The sequence below is a fragment of the Phascolarctos cinereus genome, unplaced genomic scaffold (assembly GCF_003287225.1).
Source record: "Phascolarctos cinereus isolate Bilbo 61053 unplaced genomic scaffold, phaCin_HiC Scaffold_4;HRSCAF=312, whole genome shotgun sequence".
Taxonomy (NCBI): domain Eukaryota; kingdom Metazoa; phylum Chordata; class Mammalia; order Diprotodontia; family Phascolarctidae; genus Phascolarctos; species Phascolarctos cinereus.
In genome coordinates, this window is record NW_027555847.1 from 689,930,695 (window position 1) to 689,945,092 (window position 14,398).

At 39.4% G+C, this 14,398-nt stretch overlaps 1 protein-coding gene across 1 annotated transcript in view; it reads left to right on the forward strand.

The window, feature by feature from the left end:
- TMEM132D (transmembrane protein 132D) overlaps nucleotides 1–14,398 on the forward strand; it is a 940,028-nt gene that overhangs the window by 216,123 nt on the left and 709,507 nt on the right. Inside the window, exon 2 of the mRNA XM_021004381.2 lies at nucleotides 3,183–4,074. Within this exon, the coding sequence (XP_020860040.1) occupies nucleotides 3,183–4,074 (892 nt within the window). The remainder of the gene's footprint in view (nucleotides 1–3,182; nucleotides 4,075–14,398) is intronic.

Genomic DNA, 14,398 nt, shown 5'->3' on the forward strand with positions numbered 1-14,398 from the left:
GGGAATCATTTGCAGAGAGATGATAACTGAACCTAAGGGAGTTGATTAGATTACCTAGGAAAATAACATAAAGAAGAGAGAAGGGTCCAGGACAGAGCCTTGGGGAATATCACCAATTAGGGAGCAGGTCAAGGATGAAAACTCAGAAAGGAAAGTGTATCCAGAAAAGATGGTGATCAGTCAGAAGCCAAAAGCCAGATTATAATGAAGAGAGTTAGATGAGAGGAAGAGGAGGCATTGAGTACAAGTGACTTTTTGAAGGAGTTTAACTGAGAACAGAATGAGAGTATAGGACTATTGGTAGCACAGACAGATCAAATGAGGGTTCTTTGAGATTGGAGGAGACATGGGCCTGTTTGTAGTAAGCAGAGAAGAAGCAAGTAGATAAATAAAACTTGAAATTGAGAGATATTAGAGATAATGGAAGGCATCCTTCTAGAGAAGACAGGAGATCCTCGGCATATTTTATAATTCATATTTGAAATGAAAACATGTGTTCCCTTAGCATAAGCAGAATGATTATTATTTTGTTACTATTATTACAGGCAAATCACCAAACACAATTAAATCCTTTTTTAAAAAGTGTGACCTAATCCCAATTGCCTCAAAAAAAAAAGTGTGCCTAGGCCTGCACAAGACCCAGATAACACCCAGAAGGTCCATTGAAATGGTTTCTGTAAGCCTGGATGACTTTAAAGGATATGACGTAGATGCAGATTTTCTTCAGTCACAGGCCACACTCTGAGATCCCACTGAGTTCTGAATTTCTGTGATTCTGTGATTCTGTGATTTGTCGGTGCTGTCCTTGGGAATAAAATGCTAAGAGATGCTCAACCTTATAGTTACCAGAGACTTAGTGAGAATGACTGGAGTATGATTTGTTATGAATTTTTGGGAAACAAGAGTTTCGAGAATAAGTAGCTTATTTTTCCTAATACTAGTGGTGCCTTTCCTTTAAGATAAGCCCCAAATTAACCTGGATATATCTGTTTTGTATGTAGTTGTTTGCATTTTGTCTTTACTATTAGACTATAAACTACTTGAGGGCAGGGACCAGTTTTTGTATTCTTTGTATTCCCAGGGCTTAGCACAGTGCCTGGCACCCAATTAGCTTAATAAAGACCTTTTGACTTGGCTGGTTGGCTTAAGCGTGCTTTGGACATACTGGTTCTACCGACTCCTTTATTTTTGTTTCTGTATTTTACACACGACCCCAGGAAAAGAGCAAAAGTAGAGAAGAAAATGATTTTCCATTGAAGAAGTGATTTATTTAGAAAGGACCTTTGTTGTTATTCCTTTTTATAGAAGCTACTTCTGTTCTGTGCCTTTGAGCTGTTGGTAAAAGATTCAGGACAAATAAAATTCAGGTCAACTCATCCTGTTTATTTAGGGGCCAGTCAGAACTCCTATTTGTCCAGGAATCAGGTACAGTAAACTCCTGGGGCTGAGATGTATTTCCCTTTAGGCCTCCCTGAGGAACAGAGTGTCCTAGGTTTCTGTCATTTGGTCTCATTTTACAAGGTTCCTTCTGGCAGATTTCAATGATGGTCAGTTCCCCCATCACTACGGAAACCCCAGTGGATACATGCAACTGTCCTATAACCTGCCTTGATATGCTTGTGCTTCTGAGTGGCAGGCCAGCTACGATGAATCTTCCTTTCTTAAACACACTTTTATATAATTGTCATACCTCTGGTGTCCTTTTCCCGCTGCACACTGTCCTCCCATTATGCCCTCTGGACCTCTTGTTATGTTATCATTAAACTGCCCTTCAAATTAGATCTGTACCCCCAACCACTTTATGTTGATTTCATATTTACTCACATGTGCACAAGTTGGTTCTTCCGAATATAATGTAAGCTCCTTGAGGGCAATCATCATTTCATTTTGTCTCTGTGTCCTCAGAATCTATTAATAGTACCTGACACAGAATATGAGCTTAATAAATTCTTTTAAAAAGTTTGGGTCAAATTGAACACTTGTTGTATGGGGAAGATGCAAAGAAACATGGTGGGAAGGAGGCTTAACTTAGAGCTAGAACAGAATGGAATTCAAATGCTGGCTCTGAAATTTGCTAGTTATGTGACCTTAGGAAAGTATTCTCATCTGTATCATGATAATGGTAATTATTATTATCATTAATGATAATTAATGGTGATGATGCTTGTGTTATCTAATTTCACATGTATAGTGCTGGTAAAGAAATAGTAAAATGTACAAAATTATTATTATTATTATTATCATTATTACTATCATTAACATTATTATTACAGGCAATTCACCAAACATAACTGAGCCTCAGTTTCCTCATCTATAAAATGGGGCCAATAACAATTCTTTACAACAGTCAGAACTATTCAAACTTGAATTGGGCTGCCTTAGGAGAAAGTGGCATAATGGATAGGAACCCACCTTAGAATCAGGAAGACAGAAACTTAAATCCTGCCTCTCTCAGGTGTTGGGTAGTGTGACCTGCAATGACTCACTTAACCTCTCAATGCCCCGGGCAACTCTCTGTCAGTCAAAATAAACATTTATTAACCACCTACCATGTGTAAGCCACTCTACTAAACACTAAACTCAGCTGTCTAGGATTGCATGCTACAGAGATAGACCAGATATCAATTTACATTGGTCAAGGGAGGTCCTTATAACCAGTGATATCATAGTTCTAGCTAAAAAAAGAATAATAATATACTGTTCATAGAGTTATTGAGAGATATCATCATCATCATTATCATCATCATTATTCTTTCTGAGCCTCAGTTTCCCCATATATAAAATGTGGATAAAATGCGTAAACTGTTTACCTCAAAGGCTTTTTAATAGGGAAAGCACTTTGTCTAAATTAAAGCAAAATAGAAATGAGCTGTTATTATAGGATTATAGTTTTAGAGTTAGAAGAAACTTTAGTAGCCATGGAAACCGACCCCATCATTTTGTGAATGAGGAAACAAGCAGCAGAGGCTAAGTGGCTTGCCCAGGTAGTGAGCAGCTAGCAAGTATCTGAAGAAATATTCTTACCTGACTCCATGCCCAGCAGTCTATCCACTATCTCATGCAGGCCAACCCTAAAGAGCATTGTACTGGTTGCAAGAGAATTACTATCCATGAAGTGAATTGCTTTATGGCTTCCTTTAAGCTTTTCAACTGACACTTAAGCTTCTATTTCCTCCCCACAGTGTCAGAGAGCCGAGGGATTTTAGAGAGCATCCAGAGATTCTCCCTGCTGCCCACCTACCTTCCTGTGAGCTACCGTATCAACAATGCCGATATCTCCTTCTTCCTCAAGGAAGCCAACCAGGACATCATGAGAAACTCAAGTTTGCAATCCAGAGTGGAATCCTTTCTGATTTACAAATCCAAGATGGCACCTTCCTTGAATGCCAGCTATAAGTTTTTTTCTGTGGAACAACTTGTACCCCAGGACCTGCTGTTGCCTTCCAATCCATTTGCATCTACCAACAAGTTTGCTCTCAACTGGAAGCTAAAAGCCTACATCATGAGTGATAAAATCTACCTGAGTAGGCCCAGAGTTCAAATCTTGTTCTACATAGTGGGCAGGGATTGGGATGACCATAGCACCACAGAGAGGCTGCCCTGCCTCCGAGTGTTTGCCTTCAGGGAGACCAGGGAGGTGAGAGGCAGCTGCCGCCTGGCAGGGGAACTTGGACTGTGTGTAGCTCAGTTGGAACTCCTGTCCAGCTGGTTTAGCCCCCCGACTGTGGTTGCAGGGAGGAAAAAGTCAATGGATCAATCAGAAGGAAGTCCTGTAGAGCTTTACTATTCCATCCAACCTGGAGATGAGAAAGGAGATTGTACCAAGGAAGAGACAAGGAAAAATAGTGGAATCCGTCCAGGCCACAATGATATTGATGAAGTGGGTCCTCCTTTGCAGAGGATTGGGAGTGTGTTTCTCTACCAGACTCACAGTGGAAGCCCTTCTTGGAGGGAACTACACTTAGATAACAATGTTGCCATCCACTACGTGGCCAAGACTGCCAAACAAGGAGACATTTTGACTTTCCCTGTTTCTGTTTCTAGAAATTCCACTGAGGATCATTTCACACTGAGGTAAGTTAAAAGAGCTGAAAGTCAAGACATACCTTTTGAATTTCATTGTTTTCATGGGAGACTTATACTATTGCCATGAAAATTGAGCCAGTTTTTAACGTTTTGTAAAAAGAGTTTCGTTTCAATATACTATGAAAATTAAATAGAGAAAATGTGGCAGAATGGTTAGAGTGCTGGGCCTTGAGCCTGAAGACTTGGATTTTAATTCTACCTGTGACACATACTAATGGTTGGACCCTGGGCAAGTTACTTAGTTTAAAATTGTCTCAGTCTTCCCCATAGTAGTTGGATAGGTTATCACAAATGAGTTGCTTGGCAGAAGGATTTCCTACCCATGCATTGACAAAATAATAGTTCATTTGGATATTCAGATTAGGAAATACTGAACTAAATTTGGAGTTAGTTATTTGCATATCTGAATAGGTTGTTAAAATTGCTTTTTAGATTATCCAGAAGATTTTAGATTTATAGAATGAGAATATTTTGACTAATACTAAACATTTGAAGGTCCAAATTAGTACCGCAATGTTTGTAACTGTCATTAAAATTGCGATGGGAGAGATCTATTCTCATCCTATGTATTTTGAGGGTATATGGGTTGAATTTACTTTTGCATTTCTTGTTTTTTCCTAAGTTATGATTTCAGAGTACCTGCCCCCAACAACAACCACAAAAGTTGGTCCATTCTCATGGTCCCAACCGTGAATTGGTCCCATCTCATTAAGTCCATTGGATTGATATAAAACCAATATGACAACATATGAAATAGAATTTGGAAGGAAATGGATTTAGGGATATTAATTCCCAATACAATAATGTTGTTGTTCATCCTTTGTTTTTGAGGAGGACCAATGACATAAGGGGGTGATATCTTAACTTGCATAAATTGGATTTAAGTGAGGCAGAGTTGCACAAAATATAATAATAGCAAAAGTCAGAAGAAGAGAGGATTTGGGGGAAAAAGATCAATTCTCTTTTAGACTTGTTGAGTTTGATATGCTTAAGGGACAATCAGTTCTAAATGCCCAACAAAACATTAAGTGATATGGGACTAGATCTCATGAGATGGATTAGGGCTAGTTAGTTATAGGAATGGTAATCAATCCCATGGGAGTTGATGTGATTACCACTTAAGAAGACCGAAAGAAAAGAGGAGTCCAGGGCAGAACCTTGGGAGACATCTGCCTATTCTTAAATGTGGCATGGATGACAATGAGCAAATGAGACTAAGGAGTAATCAGGTGGGAGAGACATATCAGAGACATATCCTAGAGGAGCCAGTGAGCAACAGTATCAAATGCTCATCAAGAAGGATGAGGATTAAGAAGAGGCAATTGAATTTGGCAGATTGTTAGTAACTTTGGGGAGAGCAATTTTGGTTGAGTGATAAACCTGAAACTAGATTGCACAGGGTTTAGAAAATGGAGAACAGTTTGTGGAGGCTCTAATTGTAGAGGGCTTTCTTGAGGAGTTAGAAGGAAAGGAGATGAGACTGATAGGATCTAATGAAGATTTTTCAAGCATTGGGGATATTTCAGAGTGTTTATAGACAGCCAGAATGGAGCCAGTAGATAGAAAGTGATGGAAGATTAGAGAGAGTGGGGTTGATGATGGGGGAAATCTTTTGGAAAAGATGTTTGGGGAAGAGATCAAGGATACATGGTAGAAGGGTTCATCTTGGCAAGCAGACGGCTATGTCATGATCAGAAATAGGAGCAAAGGAGATAGTGGAAGATTGTGTCAGAGGGTATATGAGGAAAGACTGAGAGAAGAGTGGACTCTTGGTGAACAGCCTCATTTTTTTTTTTTGATGAATTATAAGGTAATGTTCTAAGCATGAGAGTGGAGGGGAGGCAGTGATAGGGGAACTTGAAGGGAAAAGAGAAGGTTTAGGATAGTTATAGTTAATGTGAAATGAATTATATGGGGCAGCTAGGTGGTGCGGTGGATAGAGCACCAGCCCCTGAGTCAAGAGGACCTGAGTTCAAATCCAGCCTCAGATACTTGACACTTACTAGCTGTGTGACCCTGAGCAAGTCACTTAACCCTGATTTCCTCGACCTCCACACCAAAAGAAAGAAGAAATTAGTTATGAAGAAGTAGTATGAATGCCCTGCTGCATTGAGGGCCCAGTTGAGATTAGATAGTAATAATTACCTATAAGGTCCCTTAGATCTCTAAATCATGGATAGAGTGCTCAGTAAATTCAGGGAGAACTAAGTGCTAGATGGTGTCATGGAAGGAACACTGGCTTTGGGTTGAGAGAACCTGGGTTCAAATCTAGACTTACACTTAATGCCTATGTGTTTAGTATGTCTCCTTAACCTCTGGGCCTCAGTTTCCTCATCTGTAAAATGAAGAAGAGTCACCAAATAGCCTCTGAGTACCCTTCTATCTCTGAACCTATGAGTCTAAATACTGCCACTGATACTTCCTAACTTTGTGACAGTGGGCAAGTCATTTCGCCTCTGAGTCTCAGTTACCCCTCTAATATCTGAAGTACTTCCCACTTAGGTTTATTGTAAGGCTTACACGAGATCACGTAGTTTAAGTGCTTTGCAGACTTTATAGAGATCTATAAATATCAGTCATTACAATTTTTTTTTGTCCTAAATCATATGATTGTTTTTGTGGTTGAGGAAGACAGATGCACTGTGGGTTGCTGAATAGACATGATTGAGCCAACCCTGTTGCTGAATCTGGCAAAGCATGCAGGTGTTTTTATGCTTGAGAGAGAAGGGTTTGTTCTTGTGTGTTCTCCAAATACTACTTCATTTTCTTATCCCCACAGTCTAGAGGAATATAAGCTGTTTCTTGGATCACAAATGACTCCACATCAAAAAAATTTTTTTTGAGTCTCTGCTTGGTGAGACCTCAGATGCTACCACTGGCCTAGAAGCTGCTGTGCAAAATTTTGGAGCTTTTAAAGTATTTACAGGCAGCTAACCCTGGGGTATAGGGAGTAGGAGGGTAAGTCATATTCTCAGGCAGGTTTCTAGCCAGTGCCTACAACATAGTAGGTATTTAATAAATTCTTGTTGGTTGCTTGGGATTATCTTTCAGAACACCACTAACACCACCATCACTAATACCAATGTGAGGTATGTATTACTCAGGTGGTTTATGTATATGTTCATAGAGGCTATCTAATTGTAACTCTAGGGGAGACTTTGAATAGAAATCTCTTGAATTTCTTCCTCGCTTTCTGAAGGCAACTTTGATTTCTGCCTAGAGGTATGTGTGTGTTGGGGGCAGGGGAAGGGAAGGCAATAAGGGATTGGGGCTACTAGGCTGACCTGCTTTGCTCATTTCAGAGGTAGTATTAGATTAGAATAATATCTACCTGCCTTCCTCAATATTGCTAATTTAGGTGAAATGTTTTTGAGGCTTAGACTGCTTCCCTGGTATCTGTCTCTCAAAGGGGAAGAGATGTATCTTATATCTAGGTGGCTTTGTTCCTTTTCACCTGATGCTAGTTATATAAAAGACCAACCCAAATAGTGAATAGTGAATAAATCCATTCATCCAAGCAGACAGCAAGCAGAAACCAGATAAGTTATGGAGATTAGAATATTCCAGATAAGACACAAAATAAATGAATTCTCCCATTGGGAGAGAATAATCTCCATTTATCTGAGAATTTCTGCTTTCACACAAAGTGAAATTCTTGGAAGTCTGTAGGGAGGTAAGCTGGACTCAGGGACATGATAGGAGTTAGCTTTCAGCTACCTGTTTTCTCAAGTCTTTTTCTCTGAGTCCCGCCCCCTCTCCACCTCCTACAGTAAGTAGCAGGAAGAATGTCTCATGCAGGCATTGAGTGGCATTCTTTCCACCAATGAGAAGAGTCTTGTGTAAATGTACCAGACATGAACCCTGGGTTACAGTAATAATGATAAATACTAGTAACAACTGACATTTTTATACTATCTTAAAGCTTGCAAGGTTGGTACTACAAATATTATCTTGAGAAGTTAGAGCTGTCCAATAATAGGAGTGTGTGTGTGTGTGTGTGTATGTGTGTGTGTGTGTGTGTGTAGACTGATATGTTATCACTGCTAAGAAGAGATAAAGGTGCAATTGATTTCAAGCCAGCTACTTTCCAGATCTCTAAACAGTGGCTAATAGGGCCTTGAGGTAAGCCACTAAATAAACAGAAAACTTTGCTTCAGAGGAAGAAAGGGTTATTTAATGAGAACAAAGAAAGGCTTGCACAGTTAGAGAAATGTACTTGAAAAAAAACACGCAAATTTATTTTAAAAAGACTTCTACAAATTGAGTAAATTATTCCTAACTGTAACCCTAAAGGTACAGATGGACTAGCTTCCTGGAAATGGGAGGAAAGTAGATTACAGAGCTATACCAGTCCTAAGACTTCACTTGGTAAACCCTGAGGTAAAGCTACCAAGCTTTTGAAGAGAGTGGAGATGAGGAAGCAATAGAGGGAAAGAGGCTTTTGAAGGAGAAATAATGTTTATCATTTCTTTAGCACGTTAAGATTTGAAATTTGTTTTACAAGTGAGATCACAGGTGATTCTCACAATATCTCTTTGAGGTAGGTGCGATCATTACCCCCAATTTATAGATGAAGAAACTAAGGCTGAGAGAAATGGAATTACTTGGTCAATGGTTGCATAGCTAGTTAGTGTTTGAGGAGTGGTTTGAAACCATGTCTTCCTCACCCTAAATCCAGAGCTCTATTCATTATATCACACTGCCTCTCTTTCTAATTTTATTATCTGTCAGCAAATCGAATACTTACTCATAGATGGTGCAAAAGGAAATGCAATAAAGACCTGACTGGATTATTACACATTTCATTTTGGTAGCACTGTCCACACAAATTAGGTTTCATTGTCTATGTCCTGATTCCAAGTCCAGCGCTTTGCCGGAGAAAAGAGGAGGGAGAAGGGAGAAGGAGAAAGGGAAGAAGGAAGAAAGAGAAAAAAAAAGGGAGAAATAGGAAGAGCGAGAATTGAAAAAGAAAAAGGAAGGTAATGAGGAGGAGAGAGAAAGGAGAAAGAGAGAGAGAGAGAGGAAGAGAGAAGATACAGGGAACAAGTATTTATTATGTGCCTACTATGTGCCAGGCACTGTGCTATGTGTTTTACAATTATTATTTTAAAGAGGAAGGAGAGAGTGGGGGGGGTAAGAAGAGAGAAAGAAAGGAAGAGAAAAAAAGAGGGGAAAAGCAGAAAGAGAAAGGAAAACGGAAAGGAAGAGGATGTGGAAGAAAGGAAAAGAGAGAAGGAAAGGGGAATGGAGAGAGAGAAAATGAGAATAGAAAGGAGAAAGAGATGAGAGGGAATGAGAGAGAGGGGAGAGAGGGAGAGGAAGAGAGAGAGAGAGAGAGAGAGAGAGAGAGAGAGAGAGAGAGAGACAGAGAGAGAGAGAGAGAGACATAGAAACATATATAGAGAAAACAATTATTGTCATCTATAATGTGGCCACCAGTGAAAGAGAGTGGGGAACAGAAGTGTTGGGAGAGTGAAGGAAGGCTGAGAATGTGGCCATGAGCTGCCAGCCCAGAGAGGAATCTTTTTTTCTTTTGTGGCTGCTCTCAAAGTGAGGAGGAGAAGGTGGGGACTGAAATCCTGCTTTCATTCTTCTTTCCTTCCCGATGCTTCTATTCTACTCAGGTCATTTTGCAGTTGTCATTCAGCAAGAGCTAGAGTCTCCTCTTAGCCCGGCCCTCAGTTCTCCCTGAATGATTGGGAACGAAATCCCACCTTCTATTCTCTTTGCTCTAGGATGGATCTGATGATTTGGGATGCTGCCTCTTTTTAAAAAGAGACAAGTTTTGAACCAAGAAACTTTTAGTGATAAAGAGTAATAATAATGATAAAGAGTAGTGACAAAGTAGCAGGCCCCTTTTTTTGAGACCTCCTGTTCTGTCTGAGACTGAGTGCCAGAAAGGCCCATTTTCATGTCTTCACTCCCATTCTCAATCACTAAAAGGTAATGAGGCCTTGAATTTATGCCTTCCCTCCCCCATCCCCAATTACCAGAAGGTAATGAGGCATCAGCTAAAGGAGCTGAATGATTGTAATATTGTCCAGAGTACCCAGGAAGGCAAGTTTGGTTGATGAGCTTATAGATTTAGACCTCCACGTGACCTTAGAGGTCTTCTCATTCAACCTCATTTAGAATATAAGTTAGAGGAAAGATAGGGATTGTCATTTTTTCTTTGTATTCTCAGCACCTATCAGAGTGCCTGGCACATGGTAGGTGCTTAATCAATACTTGTAGAATGAATGAAAGAAGAGAAGAGGCCTAGAGAGATTGTGAATATGAAAGATGTTGAAGAGATAGAATTGACAAAATTTGGCAACTAATTGGATATGAGGGGGTTCTAAATACACCCACCCACACACCCACATCCACACCTACCCCCCCCACCCACACATTCAGTGTTTATACTGTATATTTATATATACTGTTAGGGAGAGAGATTGGACCTCTGATTCTACTGGCATAAGGAACTGTCTGGTGAAGAACTACCTCTCCCAATCAGAGCAACACCTTCTCTGTAACTTACTGTATTTGAAGGCTGCCTAGAAAACTGAGAAGTTAAATAGTATTCCCAAGTTCACCTCACCCATAGGTGTGAGAAGCAGCAGGAAATCCAAAGTATCCCTGGCCCACAAGGCAATTTTTTCTCTACTGTAACAAAGTACGTCATATACACACATACACACACACACGTATACACATATATACGTACATATGTACGTATATATGTATGTGTATATATACACACAGTACATATATGTATATAAACACATGCATGTATGCATCACACATCATTGGTGTTACAATGTAGAAAATTGCCTGCATTTCTACAATTTATCTACATGGATTTTATAGATCATGGGAGAACTGTACCCCTAATTCCCATGATGTGGAAGGGATAATTGTAGTTATTATCTGGCACATAATTGGAACATAATAATTATCCATCCAGTGCCTTCAGACTCACTCCATTGGAGATGGGATCACAAGAAGCTTTCCATCTACTTGTGTCTTCTTTGATTTTCTCTCTCTCTCTGTCTCTCTCCCTCTCCCTCCCTCCTTCCCTCCTCTCTCTCTCTGTCTTTGTCTCTCCCTCTTTCTGTCTCTCCCCTCTCTATGTCTGTCTGTCTCTGTCTTTCTTATTCAACCTCCATATTTAATCACTTGCCCATTCTTGTGATTTCTTTCTCTACAACATTTCTCACACTCATACAGCTTCCCCCCCCCCCAGTTCAGACCTTCATCACCCTGGGCAAGTCACTTATCCTGTTTGCTTCAATTTCCTTAACTGCAAAATGAAGACAATAATAATACCTACTTCCCAGGGTTTTTGTGAGGATCGAATGATATAATATCTGTAAAGTACTCAGCACAGTGCCTGGTGTGTAGTAGACACAATGTAAATGTTAACAATAATTATTATTGTAATTATTATCATTAAATTGAGTTTAATGTATAAGGAACAATAAGGCACTTTTGATTAGATTGTATAGTGCATGGAGTGGAATAATAAGAAGACTGGGATGGAAAGTAGGAAATAGGCAATGAAGGGCTTTATTTTTTTCTTCATATACTTTATTTAATGTTTTTCAATTATCAAGAATTTAGTTTTCACCTCCCACCTCCCCCTCTACCACTGGGAAAATTAAACAATCAATCAGTCAATCAATAAACATTGATTAACCATTGACTATATGCAGAGCACAGCTAAGTGCTGGGGATACAAAAAGGGGCAAAAGAAGATTCCCTACCAAACAAGAAAAACAAAACAAATAAAACAAATTCCCAGTGCCCAAAAGTGTGTCTTATTCAGCATGTTTTGTTATCTCCTCTTCTTCAGCAAGTGGTTTGAATTCTTTATCATCGGTTTCCTGAAGTCATCGTTGACCATGACTTATAGATCAAAGTTCTTGATTCTTTCACTTTTTCTTGTGTTTCTCACATTGTTTCTAACTCTTCTTTACAACTTGACTAATGTGAAAATAGGTTTAATATGAATGTATATGTTGAGCCTATATCAATTTACACACTGTCTTGGGGTAGGGGTAGGGGGAGATGGGGAGAAAATTTGGAACTCACAATCTTATGGAAGTGAATATTGAAAACTAAAAATAAATAAATAAATTTATAAAAAAAATTGTTCCTTTTTACATTGCTGTTGCTATAATGTAAATTAATTGTTTCCCCGATTCTGCTCACTTCAATTTGTGTCAGTCCATAGAAGTCTTCCCAGATTTCTCTGAAACAGTATCTTTTGTCATTTCTTATGGGATAATCATATTCTATTACATTCATGTGCCCTTATTTATTTAGTCATTCCTGAATTGATAGGCACTCTCTTAGCTCCCAGGTTTTTTGTTTGTTTATGTTTTTGCTGCCACAGAAAGAGCTTCTATAAATGTTCTTGTACCTATAGGATATTTTCCTTTTTTTCCTCCCTTTTTGCAGAGTAGACATATAGGCCTAGTTGTGAAGAGCTTTAAATGTCAGACAGAGGAGCTTATATTAGGAAACCACTGCAATTCATTGAGGAGGAAGGTGATGACTGAAACCGGATGAGTGCAGAAAAGGGGATGGATGGCATTCCATCCATCCAAATACGAGAGATGTTGGCAGAGGTACAGATGGCAAGATTTGGTCACAGATTGAATATTGGGGGTGAGAATGAGGAGCCTCACAATTGTGGAGATTATGGAGCCAAGGTGACAATTCTTAGATTAAAAATTGCATAAAATATGCCCATCAACATTGGTAAAGGCAGATCCATACCAAGGGCTCTCTTTACCCATATAATCTTATGCATGGTAGAAAAAATAATCCCAAAGCACAGTCTATTTCACAGAGGAGGCATTTAATTAATGTTGAATTGAGTGAAAGAGAAGATAAGTTTGTGTGGCTATGAGAATCACATTCTTCATGTGTCTTCCAGTGTAAATGCAAAGCTCCATGAAACCCGCAGAGTGGACAGGGAAGGAAGTAAGAATCTATTAAGCATTTACTATGTGCTAGGCACTGTGCTAAGTGCTTTACAAATATTACATTTGATCCTCCCAATAATCCTATGAGGTAGGTGCCATTATGCTTCTCAATTTACAGTTGAGGAAACTGAGGCAGGTAAAGGTTAAGTGACTTGCCCAGGGCCACATGGCTAGTAAAGTGTCTGTTGCTGACTCCAAGCTCTATCCACTATGCCACCTTGAATTCAATCATTACGCACTATCAAATGCCTGCTTTGTGGCAGGTACTATGGTAGGTACTGGGGATAGAAAAATAAAAACAAAAATATGCCTCGATCTCTGGGAACCTATATTTCACCTTGGGGACTGGGGGTGGTGCACAGTTACATTTTTAATAAATGTGCAAAATAAATCCAAAGTAATTGAAGGAAAGTGGACACTAACATCTGGGAGGATCAGGACAGCCCTCAGGTAGGAGATGGCACAATCAGGTGAGACGTGAAGATGGGTGGGGATGTCAACAGGTGAAGGAAAGAGGGCTGGAGTTCAGCCAGTTTGAGGTGAGATGGACATTTGTTTATAGAGAAAAGCAATGGCTAGAATCCCGACTGCATGAACAGAAGTAATATGAAACCAGCTTGAAACAACAGGTTAGGGCCAGATTATGAAAGGCTTTAAATGCTAATCAGAGAAGTTGGTATTTTATCTTAGAGACAATAGGAAGGTCCTGAAGTGTTGGACATACAGCAGATCCTTCTTTATGTGGCTTCTGCTGCCAAAATGAAATTTGTGATCATTCAGTCAAGGCTTGCTTATGTTTTCCTTAATACCATCTATGACCAAAGGGCTCAATCAGCATGACAGCAGACAGGGAGAGGAATCAGAAAGACTAGATTCCAAATCTTGTCTCAGTAACTCACCATGTGACCCTAGGCAAGTCATTTAATATCTCTTAGCCCCAGTTTTTTCATCTGTAAAATGAGAATACTGATAGTACCTACCTCCCAGGGTTGTTGTGAGGATTACACGAGATAATAATTATAAACCATTTTGCAAATCTTAAATTGCTATGTAAATGCTAGCTAGCTACTTTTGCAGCGTGTTTGTGAGCTGGCTAATCTATTCCGTATTACCCAAGAGGAAAGTGTAAGACCCTATTCTAGGGTCACTAAGCATACAGAGGCAAAAAAATGAAAAACAATCAATCCTTCCCCTCAAGGAGCTTATATTTTGGAAAGGGGGTGGTGTTAACATTAGAGGATGAATTTGAACATTTGAGGAGGGAATGAGATTTAGTAATGATTAAAGGGATCAGGAAAGTCTCATAGGAAATAGGAAATGATCTGAGCCTTGAAGAA